At 35.3% G+C, this 26,076-nt stretch overlaps 1 protein-coding gene and 1 non-coding gene across 4 annotated transcripts in view; one reads left to right on the top strand and one right to left on the bottom strand.

Annotated features, from left to right (window-relative positions):
* The window catches only part of PPP4R2 (protein phosphatase 4 regulatory subunit 2), an 88,950-nt gene extending 63,218 nt beyond the window's left edge, over positions 1–25,732 (top strand). For 2 of the 3 annotated variants that reach the window (XM_049715565.1, XM_004268024.4), the window contains 7 exons: positions 9,281–9,451; positions 18,501–18,594; positions 20,386–20,423; positions 21,283–21,357; positions 21,614–21,757; positions 22,776–23,062; positions 23,323–25,732. In XM_049715565.1, the coding sequence (XP_049571522.1) occupies positions 9,281–9,451; positions 18,501–18,594; positions 20,386–20,423; positions 21,283–21,357; positions 21,614–21,757; positions 22,776–23,062; positions 23,323–23,627 (1,114 nt within the window). In that variant the 3' untranslated portion in view covers positions 23,628–25,732. Of the gene's footprint in view, positions 1–9,280; positions 9,452–12,622; positions 12,650–13,045; positions 13,096–18,500; positions 18,595–20,385; positions 20,424–21,282; positions 21,358–21,613; positions 21,758–22,775; positions 23,063–23,322 lie in introns of those variants that run through there. The other variant, XM_033424814.2, reaches the window with a different exon arrangement.
* Positions 5,946–6,053, bottom strand: LOC117200732 (U6 spliceosomal RNA). Its single transcript, XR_004482394.1, has one exon. It is a non-coding gene; the product is annotated as a U6 spliceosomal RNA (small nuclear RNA).
* Positions 25,733–26,076: the final 344 nt, after the last annotated feature.

Raw genomic sequence — 26,076 nt, 5'->3', positions numbered from 1 at the left:
CTTACTGTTTTTCAGGAACCAGTGTAATTCTCAACAAAAGAGATTGTGTATTGCAGTGCTTTTCAACTGGGAGCAAGCCTCCCTTTCCCCCAACCCCAGGGTTCATTTGTCAGGTTCTAGAGACAGTTTTGATTGTCACCATTTGTGATGGGGATTACTGGCATCACAGTGTAGGGGTCGCAGATGTTGCTGAACATCCTACAATGCACAGGACAGCCTACCACAATACAGAGCTCTGCAGCCTAACTGTCAATAGTGCTGAGTTTGAAAAAGTCATTTGTCCATATTAAACTCCTTCTATGTTTAAGTCCTATACTTTCCCACTTCCTTTTTCATACTCTACTCATGCTTTTCAGGTTCACCTTTTAAAGTCCCACTTTGTCCTGAGGCTTTTCTTGATGGCTCTAAACCTACATTTCATCTCCGTTTTCTTTGTTCTATTATACCATCACTGAAATCTTTGCATCTGATAGTCTATGCTGTTTTATTTCTATTTGTTTATTGTTTATGTATCTTGTTTTTCAAACTAATTTTGTGAAGGATCAACGTCTTACATTGTTTCTGGGCTTTCTAACTGCTGTTGACACTGACATTACATTGTGAGTTTGTAGAATGAAAAAAGGGCCCATGGCCTACCTAGGCTCTGGCAGATGTGGTAAAAGAATGGACTCATCTCTGTTGATGGCAGTTTGGCATTAGTATCAAATGGATTATGGAAGAAGTGATAGCATCGGTGGTGAATGGAATGAGAAGAGTGACTCTCCAGTAGCAGGGAGGAGGGTAGATCCACTGCAGCCATTAAACTAGTGCTATTTAAAAAAAACTAGTACCCTCTGAATTCTAAATTGGCTGTCTTCAGCCTGAGTCATACTGTTAGAGGAGATCTATCTTTGGTTCATACTTGTTTGGTTCAGCTGTCTTGTGGAAGGGAAGGATCCGTGTTGATCTGTTAATAAATTTGAGAAAGATTTTCAAAAAAGGGTCAAAGGTTAGCTAAGAGTTAAGCATAAATCAAGCTAATCAGAACACACTGTTTCTTGAACTTTTTGTTTTAATTGGTAGAGAGAGATGGGTGAGTAGAGGAGTGTAACTTGAATCTTTAGACATGTTAGAGTCCTTATCATGAATATACAAGTTGCCAAAGAAGAAACCCAAGTTTGCACTAAGGTATTACCTGAACGTTAGCGTTACCTGCTGAAGCTTTCTTTTCCATCTGATTGGATCCTTTTTGTGTACAATTATCGTTAGATATTTAGCACTCTTAATTTGAAAACTTCACTTCTAGTGCCAAATACTTTCCCTTCAGAATTTGTGTCATAATTCTATTGCTTTGGAGCAGGTACCATTCCATCTTCAGGTGTGAGTTTCTGAGCAAAGAAATGTATGGCATTTCAAAGATAATTTCAACATAGGAACAATTAGATAAATATTTTAGTGTCACTTCAACATTTATATGAAAACAACAATTTTTATTTTTGCAGCAGTTGGTACAAAATGAGAACGCAAAAGTTTTGTTCATACTTGTGTTACATAGTAATTTTACTTTTTCTGTAATAACATGAGAGTAAGAAAAAGACAATTTTAAAGGGGTGGAGTAGGCAGTGGTTTTTAACTGGGGATACTTTTTGTCTCCCAGGAAACACTTGGCAATATTTATAGACATTTATTATTGTCAAAATTTGGGGGGCAGTTGAAGGTTGGGTGCTAATGACTTCTAGTGGGTAGAGATCAAGGATTGCTGCTCACCATTCTACAGTTCACAGGACATCCCTTTGACAAAGAATTATCAGGCTTACAGTGTCAGTGGTGCCAAAATTGAGGGACTGCAGGATGAGGAATTGCAAAGGACCTACTCAGACCCAAAAGAAATGTTTTGTGGGTAGTAAACATAGGTAAAAATACTCAGTTTCACTTGCAGTGAATGAAAGGCAAATTAAAGTGTTTTTCTACTATTAAATATACAGAGTTTTGAAAGCGTGTAATACTGGAATAAAATAGGTGTTTCTATACTGATGGCACTATAAAGTGGTACAGCATTTCTGAGGGGCTTTTGAATATATGTATCAAAAGTTCTTGCATTTCATACTTTTGACTCAGTAATTCCACTTACAGGAATTTATCCTAAGGTAATAAACAGATGCCTACAAAGTTTATTCTTGGGATATTAAACACAGTTATTTTTAATTGTAATGAGCTGGAAGCAAACCTAAATTCTTTGTTTAAAATGGTGGTTATTAAATAATGGTACTACCATATGTGATATATATTAAAAATCTTACTTTTCAGACTACTGGTCCCGTGACAATACCCACAGTGAATGAGGTAGGGAAACAAAGGGATATTAATCAAGGATACCCAATTTAAATAAATAAATATTAGTGAAAAAATACACTAAACATGTACTTTAGTAATAATTACTGGGCACATTACGGACAATTTTCATTGTTTCTATGTTTTGTAATTTTTTCCAATGACTGTCCTATTTATATAATCAGAAAGAGGGGGAAACAGATATCTTTTAAATTTTTAAACTCTAGTAAAATTTTGTAGTAGCTCTGTCATTTCTCAGACTATTTGCTGAAAAATCTGTCCTTTCCCATATACTGAGTTTCCATTTATGTATGGGTCTGTTTCTGGTCTCTCTGTTCCACTGATATTTTAATGCTTGCTCAATTAATTGATAAAGTATAATATATTTTAAAGGTATAATTATGCAAAAGAAATTATGCAAGGAATGTTCTCTTGGTTTGGACCCCACTTGTAGGTTTTCTGAGCTAGTGATTTGTATTTTAAAGGAAGTTCTTAAAAACGTTGTCAAGATTTTGTGTGAGCAGTTGTGTTCTGATTTTTGCCCATCTTTATCACTCATGTAATTCAGTATTCAGATTAAATTTACTTGTCTTTGTTTGCTCCAGTCAGATAGTTACGACTAAATTCTGTGGCACTTTTAAGTCTCCTGATTCAAAGCCTGTCACCTTGTGTCAGTGATCAGCCCTATTAATTTTCTTTTTGTTTTCATTCATTCATTTTTTTCCATATTCCCCTTTGTTTACAAATGGTACAGTATCTGCTCTCCCTTGGAGATAGTGTAGGGCTCTCCTGTGCTCTCTTCTCTTAGCTTCCCACACAGATTTTGTGTGGAAAGCAATTAGTCTGAGTAGGAAGTAATCTTAATAGAATTTGGAACTGTAAGGGGCAACAAATTAAGATGTTGCTGCTGGCCACTAAAATGTTCTAGAACTAGCTGGGAAATAAGAGATGGATTTTCGGCTCTTGAGTCTCTGAAAGATACCTTTAACCTGAGAATTGTGAGGGAAACACGTTTGTTTTAGTACTTGAGAGTTCCTGTGGAAGAAAAAGGTCAGTGTGGTGTTTGGAAGGAGGCTGCATTTATTAGTGATATGAGTTGTTTTGCCTTCGTAGAGGAGAAACTGCATAAAGGGAAAAATGGAAGGGAAAGAGAAGAAAAGGAAGTGAAGGGAGGTGAAGTTACTTTAAAAAATTAATGAGTAATGAAATTCAGTAAATTCTCGAGTTAATTTTAGCAAAGTAGATTTAAATTCTGAGTATGTATTTTATTTTTGGAGGAAATTTTTATGTGGAGGAGTTGATTTTAAAGTTGAAAGCATGTTTATGTTTCATGAGCATCTGTTTAGAATAATTTTATTTTCATGTGAAAAATAAGGGTTTTTTTTGTTTGTTTTGTAGTTTCTTGTCCTGTGAGTACATTCCTAAGAAAATTATTTCTGTTGCCAAATTTTTAGTTGATTTACTCTTGGCCTATTTTTGTGCTCAAATTACATAATTTTCAGGGAAGCATTTTTTGCTTTTGTTTTTATCAGTTGTGTTACATCAAAAAGCGTTATCTTTCACATTTTATAGAAGCATTTTTTCAATTATATATGGCATAGGCATTTGACTTGCATCTATTGGATCTGATTTAGAGTAACTGTGCTTGATACATTTGGAACTTAAAACACAAATTGTACATAATTCATTTCAGTTTATGGGACAATTCTACCGTCTAGAATTGGTGACCTAGAGTCTTTGAAGCTCCTCATAGTTTGCTTTACTTGGTCTCTATCACTCCTTGTCTGCCTATTGCCATTAATGTGTTGCTGCTGTTGTTTGGATGCCATGGGTGGATTCTCAAGCAGTTCGTGGAAAGGTAGGTTAAAAAACCCATGTGATATGGAAATTCTAATTCATGAAACACGTTATGACTTAGTGGGTGATTATTAAAACTACAAAAAGATTCTTAATTTAAGAAATGAAAAGTGTAAGACTCCTATTTCAGTACCCTCCCCTGGTGTGTTTAAGTATTAGTTAAATGACTGTAGGGAGTCTAGTGAAATTTAAAGATAAATTTTAGTAACCATTGACAATTGTATACTACTCAGAAATTAATATTAGGCATGTTAGAGATTATAATATGCTGCCTCTGCTTGTTAAACCTCTAATTCCCCTTCCCAAAGAAGACTAGGGAAAGGAGGGAAAACGTAGTCATGCAGATAGCTTTAGATAATCACCCTCACCATATTTTAAAAATAATAGTAGTAAAATTTACCTACCGTATAATTCACTGATTTAACAGAGTAAGTTGTCAGGTCACACATCAACTCTCTTTTTTGAGGAACTGCCAAGCCAAACTGTTTTCCAAAAAGGCTACACCATTTTGCATTCCCATTAACAATTGCCCTGCATCCATCAACAATGTGTAGGTTGCATTCCCATCAACACCATTTTGCGTTTCCCGTCAACAGTTGCCCTGCATCCTTCCCAACACTTGTTTGTTTTTTAATTTATTATTTATTTACTTATTTTTGGCTGCGTTGGGTCTTCATTGCTGTGCGTGGGCTTTCTCCAGTTTTGGCGAGCGGGGGCTACTATTTGTTGCGGTGCGCGGGCTTCTCATTGCGGTGGCTTCGCTTGTTGCGGAGCTTGGGCTCTAGGCGTGTGGGCTTCGGTAGTTGTAGTGCTTGGGCTCAGTAGTTGTGGCTCACGTGCTCTAGAGCGCAGACTCAGTAGTTGTGGTTCACGTGCTCTAGAGCGCAGACTCAGTAGTTGTGGTTCACGGGCTTAGTTGCTCCGCGGCATGTGGGATCTTCCCGGACCAGGGATCGAACCCGTGTCCCCTGCATTGGCAGGCGGATTCTTAACCACTGCGCCACCAGGGAAGTCCCCCAACACTTGTTTATTGTCCATCATTTTCTTTTTAGAAGTATTTGCATATACCTTTATTGGTAATATAAATTGGTATGCACAAGAACGTTTACCAGAATATAGGTTTTAGTTCATTAATTGTGAAAGATAAACGAAATACACGCCCACACACATATATATATGTCAGTAAGAGATTGTCATACATCTATTCAGTGGACTGAGCCATTAGAATAACGAAAGTTAGTATATTTCGAAAATGGAAATGTGAACGACACATTGTTGAGTGGAAAAAAGTACATAATTCAAACTTCATTTACATAAAATGAAAGAAGTAGTGCATATGAAAATTCATAAATACTCTCTGGAGGATCTTAATAATATTATTGATGGTCATGTTGAGGTGAGATTGCAGATGATTTTATATTTTTCCTGTTTTGCTTGACGTATCTACAATGAGCTTTATTACTTTTATAATCAGAAAAAAACCCTGTAGTTTTGTATTTCATTTTTTAATACACCAGGTTCTTATTAGTTATCTATTTTGTGCATGTTGGTGTATATATGTCAATCCCAATCTCCCAGTTCATCCCCCCCCCCCGCCCCACTTCCCCCCCTTGGTGTCAATACATTTGTTCTCTACATCTGTGTCTCTGTTTCTGCTTTGCAAACCGGTTTATCTGTACCATTTTTCTAGATTCCACATACATGCGTTAATATACGATATTTGTTTTTCTCTTTCTGACTTACTTCACTCTGTATGGCAGTCTCTAGGTCCATCCACGAAAAATATGGAACGCTTCACGAATTCGCATGTCATCCTTGCACAGGGGCCATGCTAATCCTGTTCTGTATCGCTCCAGTTTTAGTATATGTGCTGCTGAAGCGAGCACTGTCTGTCATTTTTATTATAACAACTTTAGTGGGTGTGAAATGGTGTCGTGTGGTTTTGATGTGCATTTCCTTAATGACTAATAATGTCAAGCATCTTTTCATGTGCTTATTGGCCATTTATTGATCTTCTGTAATTATGTACCCCTTTAAACAGTAACATCTCACCCACCCCTTCTTCAAGACCCTGGCATATGCCTTTCTGCTGTCTCTTTGAATTTGACTATTCTGGATACCTTTGAAAAGTAGAATCAGAATACTTGTTCTTTTGTGTCTGGCTTATCTCACTTAGCATAATGTGTTCAAGATTAATCATTGTTTTAGTATGTGTCAGAATTTTCTTCTTCTTTAAGGCTATATCCTATTGTATATACCACATTTTGGTTATCTCTTCATTTGTTGAGGGACACTTGGGTAGTTTCTGCCATTGTGTATAAGTGAGTTTCATGTGATTGAGTTTCTGTTTTCACCTCTTTTGGATGTCCAGAAATGGAATTGTTGGATAATATGGTAATTCTTTGATTTTTTTGAGGAACCGGCATGCTATTTTCCACAGGGACCCCACCATTTTACATTCCCACAAGCAATGCACATGGGTTTCAGTTTCTCTACATACTTGCCAGGCAGTCGTTATTTTTTTTGTGTGGGGTTGGTTGGTTTGTTTTTTTGGATAACGATCAATCTGATGGATGTGGAGTTCTGTCTTACTGTGATTTTTGATATTCATTTCCCTGAATAGTTACGTTGAGCATCTTTCTATTTGCTTTTTGGCCATTTCTGTATCTTTAAAGAAATGCTTATTCATGCACATTTACTTTTTATTTATTTATTTTTGGTTGCGTTGGTTCTTCGTTGCAGCGCGCGGGCTTTCTCTAGTTGCGGCGCGCGGGCTTTCTCTAGTTGCGGCGACCGGGGGCTACTCTTCATTGCGGTGCGTGGGCTTCTCATTGCGGTCGCTTCTCTTGTTGCAGAGCACAGGCTCTAGGTGTGCAGATGTGTCAGTTGTGGCAAATGGGTTCAGTAGTTGCGGCGCACGGCTTTAGTTGCTCCGTGGCATGTGGGATCTTACCAGACCAGGGCTCGAACCCGTGTCCCCTGCATTGGCAGACGGATCCTTAACCACTGTGCCACCAGGCAAGCCCTGCCCGTTTTTTTTTGTTTGTTTGTTTTTGTTTTTTTTGTTTTTTTGTGTTTTTTTTTTGCGGTACGAGGGCCTCGCACTGCTGTGGCCTCTCCCGTTACGGAGCAACAGGCTCCGGATGCGCAGGCTCAGCGGCCATGGCTCACGGGCACAGCCGCTCCGCGGCATGTGGGCTCTTCCCGGACCGGGGCCACGAACCCGTGTCCCCTGCATCGGCAGGCGGACTCTCAACCACTGTGCCACCAGGGAAGCCCCCTGCCCGTTTTTAAAATAGAGTTGTCTGTTTATTTGGTGCTGAGTTGTGGGAGTTCTTTATATGTCCTGGATATTAAAACCTTATCAGATAGATGATTTGCAAATAGTTGCTCCCATTCTGTGGGTTGCCTTTTCACTCTTTGCTGATAGTGTCCTTTGATACACAGCTTTTTGACTTTGATACAGCTCAATTTATTTCTCTTGTTGCTTGTACTTTGGGGCGGGGCGTGTCACAATATTTTTTATATCAACAGTGGTAGGTTTTGAAATGTCTTGGGAATGTATCAGGAACCTTTGAAGCTCACAGTGAAGAACAAACATTTTCTAGATCTTACATTTTTTATTTTGAAGTTGAAATTTTATCAGTGGCCACCAGTATTGCAGTTGATTTTCTTCAAGTGATAGACTCACATGTTCATTTTTGAGGTGATGTCTAGCAATTTCTCTTGGTCTGAATAAGCATTGTTTGTTTGACATTCCTTTCAAGTAAAAATGGCTTTCATTCAACCGGCAGCAGTATTTAACTTTTTGTGACTTGAGATGTCCATAATGTTTTGTTATGCAACAGAAGTCCTTTATGTATACTTCTTATCTTGTTACATGGGATATTAAAAAGGTGTGTGTGTTTTCAAAGGTTCAGATTTAATTAAGTTAGTAAATTTGTTTTATTAAACTTTCCAGTGAAACAGGTTTTTTTGTTTTGTTTTAAACTGTGAGTCTGGTGATAAAGAAGGTAACGACTACTTCTAGTATGGTTGGGTACTGCTGCCTTGATTTGTGCTGAAGTGTTGTCCATTTTACCCACTGCTGCTTTTGCACCTACTGTCATTGCAAATGTCAACTCAGTGAAAAAGTCAACTCTATTCTTATGAAAATAGCTTTGACCTCTTGGGCCTCGCTTTGAGAACTGCTGCCTTAATTTGTAGGGTTGCTGGATGGGATGGAAGAGTGGTTGCAGACTAGCAGTCTTGTCTCGCTTAAGTCATCTCCTGTGTAAGAGATCTATCTGCTGCCAGTAATGGTTATAGTGTTTGGAGGAATGGTTGGCATTCCTGACTCTTGCATCTCCTAGACTTTAGGCTATTTAGGCAGGTATCACAAAATATCCTTATATTAGTGGTAAAATGTGAGGGAGCAGGGGTAAAAGGATGTTTATATTAAAAGTTCATGAACAGATGTGAAGATTACACAAGGATATTATGTATTTTTTTACATTGCAGGCTACATCTTGAATAGAACCTATGATATATACCTTTTAAATGACAAAATACTAAAAAGTTTTGTTGAAAGCAAAAGAAAAAGGAGAAATTGAAGTTTATTTTGCTATTTAAGAGATAAAAAACAAGAAACATTTACTAGTCTATATAAGCATTATACCTTGGATGTTAAGAGCTTAGGGTATGGAGTCATTTGTCCACTTAAATTTATAAATGTAAGGTTGGGCCAATTTCCAATAGCCGCTTTTAAATGGGGGCAGTAACACCTCCTGGGTTAGGTTTGTTATGAGGGATAGATAGAGACAGAACAAGATAATGTTTTAAAAATGTGGAGAGGGGGACTTAGACAATAAGCTTTCAGCCAGAAGTAGTTAATTTTAAAGATTTTAATCTGATTTAGGTTTTGTTTGGGAGAATTGGATGGAACCCAGTTGGACCTTGTGAGTCAGATTGATCAGGCTTGGTGCAGACTACTGAACGAAGACATTTTCACGACTACTTTTCCAGATCTTAATTTTGTTAGCATTAGTGTCATGGTAAATTTTGTATTTGTGCTTTTTTTCAAGAATTGTGACCCTACATGGTATTATATATTTTTTTAATTTTTTGCTTATAGGATTCAGTGGTCCCAGTTTAAAGGCTATTTTATTTTCAAACTGGAGAAAGTGATGGATGATTTCAGAACTTCAGCTCCTGAACCAAGAGGTCCTCCCAACCCTAATGTCGAATATATTCCCTTTGATGAAATGAAGGAAAGGATACTGAAAATTGTCACTGGATTTAATGGGTATGCATTTAATTCTACTTAATTTAGGTTTAATTTTTAGGAGAACATCAGATTTTTTCTCTTAAGTTTTGATGTGTCTGGTTGATAACTGATTATCCATTAGAACAAGTTCTGTGTCTTGTGATCTATATAGTAGTTATTGATTTCCAGCTTACAAGTATTTAAAATATTGACAGCTTTTTTTAAAAAAAACTTGAACCACGTTTATATGGGTCAGTGGCATTTAGACTTTAAATGTGTAAGACAGTGGAAACATTAATCAAATATTTTAAAATTTTTTCTTTCTGTTTTATATTTGATATTATAAATCCTTATACTTTGTCTAGAACCTATCACTGAAATAAGTAACATTTCTTTTAAAATGAAAAGCAACGGTTTATGAAAAGATTCTACTTAGTGATTTTTTATTTTAAAACATTTTTTTAGAGTCCCTCTTTTCCCTCCAGTAAGTAACCATTTTCAGCCCTTTGTAAAACATTGTACTGAAAAGTTACTCTCCACTAAAATGAAGTTGACCTTTAAATTGTGTGTCATACTCTGTGTTATTTTAAATACTTCCTTTTCAGGACTTTGTATTTTTAGGGTTCCCTTTATTGAAGGGAAGAAGTATTTGTTAAGTTGAATTGTTCAGTATTTAATTAATTTATTTTTATTTTTGGCTGCGTTGGATCCCTGCTGCTGTGCTTCCCCCCCCCCCCCAACCAGCTGCAGCGAGCAGGGGCCACTCACCTGCCGTGGAGCGTAGGGGGGCGCCCCGTGGTGGCCTCTCCCACCGCGGAGCACAGGCTCCAGGCACGCAGGCCCGGCAGCTGTGGCTTGCAGGCTCAGTTGTAGCGCATGGGCTCAGCTGCTCCGTGGCATGCGGGATCCTCCCCGACCAGGGATCCAACCCGTGTCGTGTCCCCCCCCCCCCGCACTGGCAGGTGGATTCTTAGCCACTGCACCACCAGGGAAGCACGAATTGTTCCGTATTTAAATTGGCATTAACAATTTGGAGTGTGGAATGACAATACCTAATTTAATGAATTGTGGGTATGTTAACCATGAATTCATATTTAGGGGCAGTTTTCATTTGATCACATTTCATTTGTGAGTAGTTTTAGGTAGCATAAATGGTCTCATTTTTTTCTTCAGTCACTTAATCCCATGGGATTTGCAACAAGATAGTGTAATCACCTAACCCTTTATTATATGCTATGTTCTCCTGCTTAGCAGTTTGGCTTAAAATATCAAATTCTTAAGCTTTGGTTTTAAGTATGTTGCCAAAATACTTCTCTTTTGGGAGAAATTAAAGCTTTATCATTGAGCTGCTCTTGGGGGTTTGGGATTGGAGGGAGACTTTATTTTCACTGTGTACCCTATTGTACTGTTGACAATTATTTTAACTGTATGTATATATTTACTTACCAATACTGATTTTTTTTTTAAAGCACATGCCAAGATGAAGACATGCAATGTATTAGAAGTATACGTAAGATTTACTGTTGAATTGAATGTGGTTAAGAATACTTCTTGGGGGTGTTTATAAATAGTGCAGAGGTAGTTAGTACTTAGACATTATGGTAACTCATCTTTTACTTCAATAAGTTATGGCTCTCATTTAAAATTACGAGTTATGGTCAAACAGGTTAAGTTATACCACTGCTTTGTGAATGTGAAGCTACTTGTGATTCTGAATTTAGTAATACCATTTTCAATTCTTTCAAATTAAATTGGATGAAATACATATATGTAGGTATTAAATTAATCTAAATATTTGTAATGTCTTAATTTGCTAAATAGGTAGTCGACCTACCTCAGAAAATGACTTGAACAGTCATTAAATGCCTAAGCATACATAAATATAATTACTTTTAAAATATTTTTCATCTTTGAACCATAAATACTTTGAATTTATGTTTTTTTCTCTGATTTTTCAGAAAGGTGGTTTACGAATTATTTTTCTTAATCAGGCAGAATCCAAGTCTTTTTTTTTTTTTAATTTTATTTTTTGGCCACACCATGTGGCATGTGGAACTTCCCTGACTAGGGATTGAACCTGTGCCCCTTGCAGTGGAAGTATTGAGTCTTAACCACTGGACCACCAGGGAAGTTCAGAGTTCAAGTGTTAATCAGTGATACATTAATATTTTTCATTTCAGCCATTTTTGTCTGTATCATACTGTATTGGTACATGGTACATAAAAACATGTCTGTAATATTTTTCAATTTTACTTTTGTGTTTGAATAGACATAGACAAGCTGTTGCTTTTAAAAAAATTTTTGCTAAGAGTGGTGGGTAGAAGTAGCATTTTGTTCTTTTTTAGCTAGTTTGAGAGTATGTCCTTGCCGGTATGCCTCTCCTGCTATTTGTAATAGATCATCTTTTAAATTATAAAAGTGACATAAGTATGTTCATAGTTATAAAAAGATCCCCAGTCGCCCTAGGAATATATAAAGAAAATAGGAACATGTTATATGCCAGTTTTATTTTACTTTTAGAAGAGCTTTGAAATCTTCTTTATATCAGTACATTTACAGCTGTGTCTTCTATTTGTCTGTTTATTTGAAATAGCAGCATTGTTTTCTGTTACATGAACAGATTATATAGTTCATTTTCTCTGTTCCCACTGGTGATGGGCATTTATTTTTTTGGCTGTTACAAGTAGTGCTTGTAGTGAGCCTCCTTGTAAATACGTTTTTGTGTTGATGAATGTCATATGTTGAATATATGTATAGATTTATTGTTGCTTTTTTTTTAATTTGTAGAAAAGGAGTTGCTAGGTCATGGTGTATGCACACTTAAAATTTTTATTAATATTGCCAAATTCACCTCACAAAATGTTTTCATTTATGCTTCTATGTTTATATAAATGCAGATAGTTTATTTCTTCAGTATTTTTGTGGGTATGTACGTGAATTTGTGTCTCTGACTGCAAGTGAAATTGAACATCCATGTCCTTAATGACTCTTTTATGAATTGTGGTTTCATATGTCTTTTTTTGGTTTTTTTAATCTTTTGGTGATTTTCTTATTGGTAACTTCATTTTGTTGTTTTTGTTTTTTGCTTTTAATTAGTGAAAGCTCTGTGTTAAATGCTTCAATATATTTTGGCATGGGGACTTCCCTCGCGGTCCAGTGGTTAAGACTCCATGCTCCCACTGCAGGGTGCACAGGTTCAATCCCTGGTCAGGGAACTAAGATCCCATGTGCCGCAGGGTGCGTATATCTTAAAATATATATATTGGCATGAAAAGATTAACTGTTTTCTAAAATTAGTATTGTCAGTATATAAATTTTCCCTCTTTGAAGCGGAAATTGTCCATTCACTTGTTTGCTTGACTTCCTGAACTGTAAGATTCTGGACACCAGGGAGGACTATCTTTTCCATATAAGGCCTAGCACAGTGAATGCCTGAACATAGTAGGTTTTCAAACAAACAGGTATGGAATGAGTGAGTGAAAGGAATAAAAGCATGTTTCTGTATCTGTATTTTGTTTAATGGGGCAGGGTAGATAGAATTACATAGTTGAATGCTTAAAGTTCTTTAAAAAATTTTTTTAGTCATATTTTCTTGTCCTTTTAAAATTACTTTTGAACTTTAAAATTTTATAGGGGAAGATGGATTATAGCTACTCTCCAGAACTGAAGTTACAGTTTCTTAGGTGAGAAACACCAAAAATTAAAAGTTAACGAAATTAGAAACTTCAATGAATGGTCGGTTAAAAGACAGTTGCCTTTTTTTTTTTTCTTTTTTTCCCCTGTGGTACGCGGGCCTCTCACTGTTGTGGCCTCTCCTGTTGCGGAGCACAGGCTCCTGACGCGCAGGCTCAGTGGCCATGGCTCACGGGCCCAGCCGCTCCGCGGCATGTGGGATCCTCCTGGACTGCGGCACGAACACGTGTCCCCTGCATCGGCAGGGGGACTCTCAACCACTGCGCCACCAGGGAAGCCCGACAGTTGCCATTTTATGCCCTCTATGTGGGTTTATAATCAACAAGAGTATATGTAGGCTTACTCAAACTGAGGCCATTTATGAAAATTCTCTTCCTATCTCAGATGCCATGAATATAATTTAGAAATTGCTTGTAGCTAGTAGTTCATTCCTATAATGGTACCCAGAGAGATTTCGAGAGGTAGAGAATAACTTACATTCCTAGAAGTTTTTAAAAGATTATTTTAAATCCTAATTATTGAAATGGAAGAATAATGAATGTAAATTAATTACTTAAGTCTTCCTCCACCTTTGACAGTCTGTTAGAGCTAAGACCTCTCTAAAATAAGCAGTAAATTTCACTTACTATGGGTAGTTGACTAAAACAGCATGGCTATGTATTTATGAGGGGTTCTAGGCACACTGCACAACTGCTTGATACCTAAAAATCTTTGTTACATCATCTCTAAGGCGTCCAATGCATATCTTTTGGCATGATTATAGTCTGACTATAGAATTTCTTCTCTAAAGTTATTTTATTAAAAAAATTTTTTTAACATCTTTATTGAAGTACAGTTGCTTTACAATGGTGTGTTAGTTTCTGCTTTATAGCAAAGTAAATCAGCTATACATATACATATATCCCCATATCTCCTCCCTCTTGTGTCTCCCTCCCACCCTCCCTATCCCACCCCTCTAGGTGGTCACAAAGCACTGAGCTGATCTCCCTGTGCTATGTGGCTGCTTCCCACTAGCTGTTTTACATTTGGTAGTGTATATGTGTCCATGCCACTCTCTCACTTAGTCCCAGCTTATCCTTCCCCCTCCCCGTGTCCTCAAGTCCATTCTCTACGTGTGGGTCTTCTAAAGTTATTTTAATGTACATAATTAACTAGATTTTGCTTAGTCCTGAAAACTTTCACGTGATTGTTTTATATGCATGTGCACACAAACGGAGATATCTTGTAAGTTTCTGCACCTGAGAGTTTGCCTGTTCATACTTTTTTTTCTTAAAGGTTCATATACAAGGTTTTTAATACTTCAAAACCTAGATTGTAGATATAAAACATTTACTCCTTTTTTGATTTTGTATTGTTTGCTTTACAGTTAGCTCAGATTATTCAGGGATGAAAGAATGGGTTCCAGCCTTTTGTTACTTTGTTCTTTTACTCCTTTTACCTATTTTATTGCTTGCTGGAATTTCTGCTCCTCTGTTGAGAAAAATAGAATTATTGCATTTTTTATTAGTTATTTGTGCCAGTATTTGTTGAGCATATTGAATCCTTTAGCTGAAATTTGTTTATTTCTTTTTCTTTACTCCCTTTCTTAGCATAACTAGTTGAGAATCAGAATTATTTAGTAACCTTCCCTCCTTATTCTCCTTCCTGCCTTACCTTGTCTGGTGGTAATAGGGTTTGATATGATGCTCTCTCTAATAAAATTTTATAATTGAAAGGAAATAAACCTGCTGTATTAAAAAAGAGAGAGGAAATAGCAGAAACCTAATTAATTTTTCTTAACATTTTTATTTGAGGCAAGTAAAGTAATTCAGGCACTGTAGAAGATGGTAAACTTGATTAAAAGTGTTGACAATTGCTATAGATTTGTTTTTTAATGGGGAATGGTATAGATACTAGTTTATGGTTATTTACCATTATTGTAAGAGGCTAATTCTTCATTTTCTTAATTTTCTATACTTGCCATTTTACAGTGCTGTTTTCAATAAATCTCAATTACTAACATTTGATTTGAGTTGTAAAATATATGCAAATGAATATTTATGTTGTGTATATTTATACAGATGTTAAATAAATCCTGATCCAGAAAGAGCGTATTGTTTCAGGTCAGATAATATCACAAGATTCCAGTGGTGATTTCTGACTTCTATAGGACTTAAGAGTAAACAAAACTTAACCCATTTAACCTTTGATATCTAAGAGATATATAAGTTAATTTCTACTTAAATAGTTGAGGTCAAACGAGTAATTCTGTTAACTAAGACACAGTATAAATGTGGTCATTAATAGAAAATAAAGATGTGGTAAAAATCACCTTTATACATAAAACAGAAGTGATTGGTTGTTTTAGCAGTTTTTAAATAGGATGTCTGGTTTTGTGGTTATCTCTTTAGCCTTTTACTTTAATGGCCTCTGTGTTTTATACTCCTTTATCTTTTTTTATGAGGAACGTTGCTTATATAATGACATAGAGGCAAGATATAGGTTATCTGATTTTTAAAATCTTAGACTCTGACTGAAATGTGCATTTCTTCTTTTTGGATGCCTTCTTAATACCTTGGTATATATCCAGAATATTGGCACATCTTGATGATCAAACCCTTAAACAGACTAAGATAAATTAAAAACAAAACATAAATTTTAGTTACTTAGAGTCTTTCTCAAGTTAAAATACAGGATAGGAAATTCTATCTTTAGGGCTTAGTGTTAGTGTTTAAAATTTCTAATTCGAGCTTAGATGTCTTTCTCTGATGTTCAGCAGCTTTCTTGGTATATTTTCCAAAGTTAGAATAAACTATCTTGTGTGCTTATGTGTAATGGAAGAGTAACAGAAAGCAGAACTTTCATATAGTTGTACCAGGTGTTCATTGGGGATTTATCTGGTTTATTCTTATACCTCCTTTTAAAGACGCACCTTAAATTAAGTGTTCCCACGTTTATCCTCGATTCCCTGGCAGTTTATTCTGTCTCCGTAGCACTGTATACGCGATTTTATTAGCATTTCTTGTTGTAATTGGGTTGTTTTTAATTGTAATTGTTTACATTACGTGTCTATCGGGTCTGCTATTGAGTATATGTTAATATTTCTGCTTCATAGTTGGCTCTCATGTTTACTTAAAAGGTTAAAAAGTACAAACTTTATGAAGAGACCTTCAGTGCAGTTGTCAGAATTATAATATTGTTTCCAGTGGATACTTGGATTTACAAGAAATGTTTGTATTTTAAGCCTGTTCACTTGAGGGAGAGTTGTGTAACATTTTAGTGCCATCTATTGGACAGTTGGTAAAATGACTTCAAAAGCTTCTGAAAGTGTCTAAGAATGTAAACTCATTTTGTCATAGGCTGACATCGTTATGCAAACATAATACATTTTTCCTCATAAAGCAGTATTAATATTCACCCACGCATACAGTGTTAATAATTGACTAACATTTTACCTACCTTCCTAGAGAAAATTAGCCAAAACATTTAGTGTAAAAACATTGTTAAGCAGGGAGTTGGAAGATGCTCATCTTTTAAAGTTAATTTTAAAAGAAAGTACTAGTATCAGTGTGTGAAAGAAATTTAGTTGGAGGAATAGACCTAACTAGACAATGTCTGTTTAAGTATTTGCTGGTTAAATAGTATTCGAATGTTCTTAACACTGGGTGCTATTTTGCTAGTTTTTGAAAAATGGGTAAAAACTCCTTTTTAGTATCACTCTGACGTCATTAGTGAGGGAATAGCATTTGGAAGTGTGTGTGTGTTTAGGATTTGGAAGGTAGTGAACTCAAAGAGGGGCTAAGGTACAGGTATACCAGTAATATTCTGAAATCCATGATGGTACTGCATTTCAGATATATATGTATATAAATAAATTATATATTGACTATCTTGTATGTGAAGATATCCTGCCCTTAAGAAGCTTTCAGTCAAATATGAAGAAAGACAGTTTGGAAAAACAAAGATAATTAGTTTTGACAGTGTACTCTACTATGAATTTTAAGAAGAAAAAAACATTACTTTTTCTCAGAAACCAAAGAACTTTCCTATAGCAGTCTTGATGAATATCAGAAGTTGTCCTGTATTTCTGTCTGCCTCTGAATATTTGTGATAATGAGACAAATGTTTCGCCTCTTAGTGCCCAATCTTTTGGCAGAATGATAGTTTTCTGACTTTTAGGCTTTGATATACGACTTGAGAGAAGATTGATACTTGGTCTCTCGCATAACTAAAATACTTGTTTTCATATGAATAATATTTATTTTAAACGTTTTCAAAATTTGTCATAGGTCATATATTGAATTTTGTTTTTGAATTTTTAAAAGAACATAAGAATAGTGTTGATGCTAAGAATACGAGAACTAAACATTGTTTGTCCAACTAGAAAATAAACATTTACGATTTTACGTATGTGCAGTGTAGTGGAAGGGACAACATGGGATTTGAAGTTAGACTGGGTTTTTGAGTCCTGCGGTATTAATCACTAGTGGCCTTACTTTGTGGGTGGGAGGGAATTTTGTGTTGATCTGCCTGTCAACAAGAAATAACTTTGTGGGTAATAACTGTTAATCTGAGGCTTTGTAATCGTCTTTATAAGGAGAATAAATAGATTTGTGTGGCAAATAACTGAAGTCTAAAGTTTACGTTTACACTTTTTAGCTGCATTTGTCATCTCTCTGCTCACATGTTTGCTGTTCATATTGTAACACTCAGGAATGCTAATAGTGTGTGAGATAAACACTGCTGTTTATAACATGATTTTAGGTCCAATTTATGTTTCAGTTTTGTATTTTCTGTGGTCAAGTGAAAATTTGATTGTGGTTGAAGTATTTGTCAAACAGTAAGGTACCTACCAAAATATTGAGTGTATTTGTATGTATTTTAAGTTTGATGAAACATGTAGGTTGTACATAAAATTTTAATTATGGAGCATAACTATGTTTATAATACTTTTTCATTGGAATCACTTGTCTTATTCTGATAACAAAACATTTGTAGTTTTATTTGAACACTAAAAAAATCTTTGTGTGCAAAAGAATACTTGAGAAAGTTTCTGTATTTAAATAAACTCTGACTTGATTATTATTTGTGTTGCCTCTCTTGTAAACTTAAAATTGAATTGTCAGAATTAAGAATGTTAAAATTTTTTCTCAGTTTTGAAGCTTTCCGTTAATTTTGAATGTTCTTTATTGCTTTTTAAGGCAAGGGAGGGAACATTGTTTTCTTTTTAAATAAGAGGACAGGTGTGCTTATTGCCCTGCCTGTTTTTAAGTGACTCATCCATTCATTTGTAGCGTTTTCTTTTGTAGCTTAACACAGGGGTGACTAGATAAAGCTTGAAATAGCAGGAGTAATAATGTTCCTAATTTTCTTAATAATTAATGACCCCAAACTATAAAACTATATTCTTTTGCAGTATACCTTTTACTATTCAGCGACTATGTGAATTGCTCACAGATCCAAGGAGAAACTATACAGGAACAGACAAATTTCTCAGAGGAGTAGAAAAGGTATTTATTTTATTATTGGAATTATATTAAACTGTAGCATAATAGATTTCAGAAAAGAACTTTGAGTAGGCCCTGTTTCAGGCACCTTTTCTTGAAATAGGTTTCTCAGTCTATCTGAAGTTTTTCCCAATTTGTTTTCCAAATTATGTCCTAAGTTTCAGAGGAAGATTTAATAGGAGGGAGGTGGAGGAATGCTTGAGGTCAGTTAAGCTTGGGAAAAGCAGTTTATTATTGTCTCGTGGGAATTCTTAGTATACCTTAACATATTAATAGCTCCAAGAAGTTCTATAATTGATATTTTAATAATAGAGCGTTTTGCAAACTTGTTTATCTGCAGAATTCATTTCTTTAGTTCTAGAGTTCAGAGGTACACAACTTGGAAAATCTCTGATACAAAGCATTTAAGTTAGATATTGAGAAGGATATATATCATGTGTAAGAATGAGAGAAGCATTAGGTTTTTAGTGGGTGAGGGGATGTTAAAGGAGCAGGGCATTCTGGACAAAGGAAACAGTCTGAGAGAATGAAAAGCAAGACACATAGACTTGTCTGGAAAGAATGAATGAAGGAGCCCCATGGGAACCAAGATTGTGGACCAGTGGTTTTGTTAAAACCATTGGTTTTTAGTGATTGATCCTAAAACATAGTCTAGTGTTATTTTAAGGTTCTAATTGAAGTTCAATTTATTTTACCCTTGGAGCAGGAATCCAAAATCATTACCTAGTGATTTATAATAGCTCTTAGGGCCTTACTGGATTAATGTGTTTTGTTGAGCTTCTACACCTTCGATTTAGTAAGATTCCTGAAGGGCAGGAAACTGAGATGGTTCTTCAGTATTATTTTCAGTTCAGAGACTTTCAGTAATTCCACTTGGGCGATCTTTGGATAACGAGGCAGTGTCACAGTAATCATAGTTGTGTGACCATGGACCAGGTACATAACCTAAGTCTCACTTTCCTCATCTGTATAGTGTGGATCATAATGCGGCTGTGAGGAGGATTAAATGTAAAAGCTCTTACTTTGGCTCAGCAAACTTGCAATGAGTATTGACTATTAATAAAGTTATTGTTACCAGAAAGATTATATTATAAAAAAGGTTTGAGTCTCTTTCCTTGAGGTATATTGTGCTACACATCAAGCTTTTGATTGGGTACTGCTTTAAAAGGAAGTTCGTTATAGTAGGCCTAAATACTTCAAACTCTAAATATCTTGGTGAGATTCTATCTCAAATAAGAGACGGTGGTTCTGTTCTATTATCTGTAATACATAATGTCAGGGCTCTAAAGTAACTAGAGTAGAGTAAAAAAAAAAAAAAATGAGGCTGGCAAAAAAATAGTTTAGTGGGATATTAGATTTTGGGCTTTTGCTATTGTTTTAGTTTTCGTTGCTTGATTAGAGATTTTTCTTTATCCTTTATCTTTTTTTTTTTTTTTTTTTTTTTTTGCGGTACGCAGGCCTCTCACTGTTGTGGTCTCTCCCGTTGCGGAGCACAGGCTCCGGACGCGCAGGCTCAGCGGCCATGGCTCACGGGCCCAGCCGTTCCGCGGCATGTGGGATTTTCCCGGACCGGGGCACGAACCCGGGTCCCCTGCATCGGCAGGCGGACTCTCAACCACTGCACCACCACGGAAGCCCCTAGAGATTTTTATTTTTAGCCATTTCTTTTATTAGTAAAAATGTAATAAAATGGAAACTTAATACCAGGGGAGATTCTGAGAAATTAAAAACAAATAAATAAACTTTATTTTGTGGTACTTTTCCTCGTATTAATCACCAATTTTGTTATTGCAGAATGTGATGGTGGTTAGCTGTGTTTATCCTTCTTCAGAGTAAGTATAGATATTTTTCTTTTTCTAGTATATTCTAATTATTAAATCATTTCTAATGTATTAGTCTTAAAAATAGGTTGCATTTATTTTATATGTAATTAAGCATGATAATATTTGTAAATGCTTATGAAACTACCATCCAGTACTCAAAGTAGAATATTACCAGTAACATTACCTATATGTTTTTCCAGTGAACAGAGTTGTATTAAAGAGATTCATGATTTACTGCAGTCTTAACACTGTTGGATTTATGTACTGTCTGGACCCTGGGATCCCATCCGAGACAGGCCATTTCTAGGAAATAATTCTTAGGTTTGTAATAGCTACTTGATGACATCGCTCTTCATGATGGAAAATTATTTCCAGTTGCTAAGATTTATATAGTAAATTAAGGTTGCAATTTAGGGCACACTCCTTGGCACCACTGGTATTTTATTATGAGTGGATGTCCTGGGATTGCAGGAGATTTAGCACTGCCCATGGCTTCCACTGAATGCCAGTAGTGTCCACCACTTCCCGTGAAAAATTTCTTTAGACGTTGCTAAATGTCCCCTGGGGATGCAGAGTGAGGGAAGGGGGATTGTTGGAAGATGTTGCCCCCTGTTGAGAAACACTGGTTTAATGGTTAAAATATCTGATTTCATACAGACCAATAACAGTGAATTTGTTAGAACTCTTGAAGAATGTACCTGTATGTTGTTAAATAACATACTAAGATAATCCCATAGCTGTTTTTCTTAGAAGTCTTTCATTTGGTTCTGTGACAGTGAGATCTTACAAAAGATCTTTTAGACCCATGATTCTCATCAAAATTAAAGAATTAAACTATCCATAAAAGCGTTTTTTTCTTTTCTTGTAGGAAGAACAGTTCCAATAGTTTAAATCGAATGAATGGTGTTATGTTTCCTGGAAATTCACCAAGTTACACTGAAAGGTCAGATTATTGATTTTTATTATTCAAAGAGTTACAGTTTCTTAATTTTGGTTAGGAAATTCAATATACTTATTAAGAATTGGGAATTTTACGGCAGGTTAGGATATACCAAACAGAATTAGTTAATTTGGTAATCCATGGTTCTGAAAGTCAAAATTAAAGAAAATGTTTCTGTGATATGTTCATATAAACAAACCTTGGGAGGGATGACTTTTTAACAAAAATGGGAAAATGATGTTCATTTATTTTACTGTAGGTCTAATATAAATGGACCTGGAACACCCAGGCCACTTAATCGACCAAAGGTTTCTTTGTCAGTCCCCATGACAACAAATGGCTTACCTGAGAGCACAGACAGCAAAGAGTCAAACTTAAAGCAAAATGAGGATAAAAATCACAGGTTTGTATGTGATTTATATTTAAAAGAAAAAATGTTTTCCAAAAGAGTTAACATTTATTGATGGTTTTTCAGCCCTCATTATTTATTATTTAGAATTTACTGTTGTTTTGAGGGGTAGAAAAGGTTTTAATGCAGTTAAAAGGGGCTGCAGCTTTTTGCAGCATTATCACATGCTGACGATGGGCAGAGAAAAGACTTAAACTGCTAATTTGGGGAGATTTTATTTATAATAGGGTGTTAAGAAAGTGGTCATGGTACATTTTTTACTTCTTTTTGAAAGTTACTTGAAAAGAGAAGATATTTATAAATGAGTTGAAATTTTGTGAATTATTTCTCATTGTAGATCATAAAAGGAAACCTTTTTATTTATATCCCATCTCAAATTTTCTACATCACATTAAGGGAAGGAAGACTGAATGAGTGAGAGGAATTAAAGAGTATTGGCCTGCCTGGACAGAAGGGTCTTATCAGAACTGATTTCTTAAATTGGTGATGACGCAGAAAGGTGTCTTTGTTCTGACTTACTCTGGAATAATGAGCATCTTATCTACAGCTTACTCTCAGATGGTTCAGAAAATTACTAATGACAATAAGAATAAACAGAGATGGAGACAGGGTGATGGAGCAAATGCAGTGAGTTGCTAATTAAGGGGATCTGCTTTAGGGGGATATGATAGTTCTTTTTCTGTGAGTTTAAAAATATTTCACAATAACTTACTTAAGGAAAAGAAAAGAGTATGTCCCTGTGGAAGACTCGTAGTTTTATTATAGGAGGACATTTAACTTACTGGAGAATTGAACAGAAAGGTCATGTAACTTATTGACAAGTTGCTAGTGGGAAATATTTATTAAACAGTTTAGGTGTCCTCGAAATTATTCTCTTGTGTTTTTCTTTGCCCGGATGTTATAATTTAACTTTGACACTGAAATACAGTTAAACATTATTAGACCTTAAAAATGAGAATGTAAACGATGAAGAAACAGTCTTACTAATGACACTTTAAAACAATATTTACAGTGACTCTTCGACATCTGAATCAGAAGGTTCCTCAGTGAGCCCTATAAAAAATAAACATCCAGATGAAGATGCTGTGGAAGCTGAGGGGCGTGAGGTAAAAAGACTCAGGTTTGACAAAGAAAGCGACGTCAGAGAGATGGCCAGTCAGACATCTTCCAGTGAAATTTCTTCAGTTATGGTAGAAGAAACAGAAGCTCCATCTTCATCTCAGAACAACGACAAAGAAATTAGTTGTACCAGGCAGCACTGTACAGAAGAGGATGAAGAAGAGGATGAAGAGGAAGAAGGTATTTAGAGACCATCTGTAAAAGGGTGGAGTAAGGAGATCCTCAAATTCTTGTACTTCATTTTTGCGTGAAAGAATGTCACATAATGGAACTCCTTATAATGCTGATGTTGGGCTTTTCTCCCACCTTTATGTGTTCTGTAGTTGCTGCTGAGTTTCAGGGATATGATTTGAACTGTAGAGTATCAGAATTCATGAAACTTAACTGTGGAGGTATTTTGAAAATGAAATTTAACTACAACAACATTTGCTTATTTTTAGAGTCTTTTATGACATCAAGAGAAATGATCCCAGAAAGGAAAAATCAAGAAAAAGAATCTGATGATGCCTTAACTGTGAGTGAAGAGACTTCTGAGGAAAACAATCAAATGGAGGAATCTGATCTGACTCAAGTTGAGAGAGGTTTACATTCTGAAGGTAGTGAAAATACCGGCCCTGTAAGTAGTTCCAGTTGCCATGAAACGGAAGAATTAATAGGATCCAATTCCAGTAAAACTGGAGAGATTCTCTCAGAATCTTCCACGGAAGCCACAGAAGTCACAGATGAACCAATGGAACAAGACTAACTATTTAGAAATATTTAGATGCAGTATTTTCCATACAGTTCTGGTTTCACACTGTATAAAACTTTTATGTAATAAAGTGGACCTTTAGTTTTACAAGAGAAGCAGGTTGTAAAATAAAGTACTGTATGGGATCAATCCTGAAAGAGTCGCACATGTAAGAACTGTGAGTACCAGCTCCTCGGGGTCCTGCTTACTGCTGACTTCTTTTGCTCTGGTCAGATCAGTGGTTTGTGTATAGATTGTTTTTTTTTTAAATTTAGAGTTAAAAATTTTAAACTGGAAGATAATAATTATAATTTTGAAAACTTTTGGAGATTATCACATTTAGTTTATACATATGCAAGAAAGCTTTTTGTCTTGTCTCTTTCTGACAGCTCTAGCAGTTTTCATATTTTGGTCATAGTTTCAACATTTTAACATGAATTATAGGGTTTCATGTTGGTTTCCAGATTTTATTGTTTGACTATGTACTATGGAACTTTAAGTCATATATACATATATATATATATATTATTCTAAGGGGGGAAATGTTATATTTTTCTTTTTCTATAAGAGATGAATACAGTGGATACTTTTTCTATTGGTAATGATTGAGTTCACCTCTTTCAGAAGACAGTTTCTTTCTCTTCTGAGTAATTCAAATAAAATCTGGCCCTTGTGGAACCCTGGAAATCTTAAGTCTGTTGAAATGCCAGGTTAAACACATTCCAAGAGATCTGTTCAAACTAAAATTCTTTTGTATACTTCTGAGGTGCCTGAGAAAAAGACTTCATTATTTATGAGAAAATGTGCTTTATCTTGGAAATTGTGTTCAAACATTAGCTTACTGTTTTGTAGAATGAGTGCTTATAAAGCTGACATGAAACCATCTCAGAAGAACCAGGCAGGTTTCTTTACCTTTTGCTTGCTTTTCTGAACAGTGTGAATACTACACATTTCTTTCTAAATTATTCTAGAGTATACAGATGTCAATGGTATGAAACACCACTGTACTGGAAGAATTAATATATTACTTTAGTAATGTACCAGAGCTAAATGACTGAAGCTTTAGGGGTACATAAAAACCACCGTAATTTGTATGACATTTTGAAGTGAATTAAATATTTTTGAACATGCTTCTTCGACAGCCAGTGTTATATTTTTCAGATCAACACAAAGCACAATGGTTACTCTAAACTCAATATTTTCAAATTCACATAACTTAAAGTCATGCAAGCTGCAATTTCCCTGTCTAAATTACTGGCTGCCAAATTTATACCTGTTTCTTCAGCTGTACCTTTTGATATTTAGAATTTTTAAATTTCTGTAAAGTAGATTTTGTAGAATGTAATGTGTTCACTGCCTTTGTGAAGCGGTATATAATTGTATAATTTCTGTGTGTAAACTGAATGCTTGGGCTTTCAATACAGTATTCATATAAAGCAATAAATATTAATGTTATGAAATATTTGAGTACATTTTTATCAAAATATATAAGAATCCCTTTTTTTAATTTCAGATACCTGAAGTACACAGATGAACTTATAAAACTGATGCAAACATTTTCTGACACTGTATCATATGCTCTGGGGTGATTTGGGCGGCAACCACAAGTTTTGCATTTTGCCTACTTCAGTTGCTATGACTAAAAATACCAAAATGAGTTGGCTCCGTTTATGTCTGTAGGATATTATACTACTGACTGACTTGACTGTCAGGTTTACAGCAGCTAGATGATATATTTGTGAATATGTCTCATAGTTGAAATAAAAACTGAGTATTGATTTATTTACTGTTATTCAAGAGGGGAGGAAAAAAATCACACGTTGTAAATTTTTAAAAAAATTTTGCAAAAATGTTAATGAAGCAGATTTTAAATGTGACATTCATTTGTAGTGACCTAGTCTTTATTTTCTTGAGGGATATTTTGCCAATGAGAGCAGATTTTAAACATTTTAAGTTTAGAAATTTTGAAATTTTCTTTAGAATATTTATGAAATTATTGTCAATAAACCTATTCTTTAAGATTCTGTGACCTTTTGATATTTTTTATTTTAATTGTGCCATGGACCACTTGTAAACTGATTTACTTTTGTTAAATATAAGTTGAAGATTTAGCGTCATGACTTTGAGGTCTGTGGTTTTATTTGTAAACTTGCAGTTGCTGTTTTGGCAAGGGCAAATGTATTTCTTTATTAAATAAAGTACAATAATGGTGAATGTACCAAAATGCCATCACTCAACTCTATGAGAGATCTGCATTTTAATCTATAGTTTAATAGTTTTAATATTTATTAGATATTCTTATGTTGATCATAGATCAAACTTGTTGCTGTTTATACAGATAGTTGTAGAATGCTCATGGAATATTTTCTTTAGGATAGATGGAATACTTAGGTAGTTAAACTGGGAAACCTTGTTCAGCTGGTTGGAGATACGATGTCCATTGGGAAGTAAATTTCCTCGAGTA

The sequence above is a fragment of the Orcinus orca genome, chromosome 10, assembly GCF_937001465.1.
Source record: "Orcinus orca chromosome 10, mOrcOrc1.1, whole genome shotgun sequence".
NCBI lineage: Eukaryota > Metazoa > Chordata > Mammalia > Artiodactyla > Delphinidae > Orcinus > Orcinus orca.
Note: the sequence above shows the minus strand (reverse complement) of the source record. Positions and strands in the feature narration are given on the sequence as shown.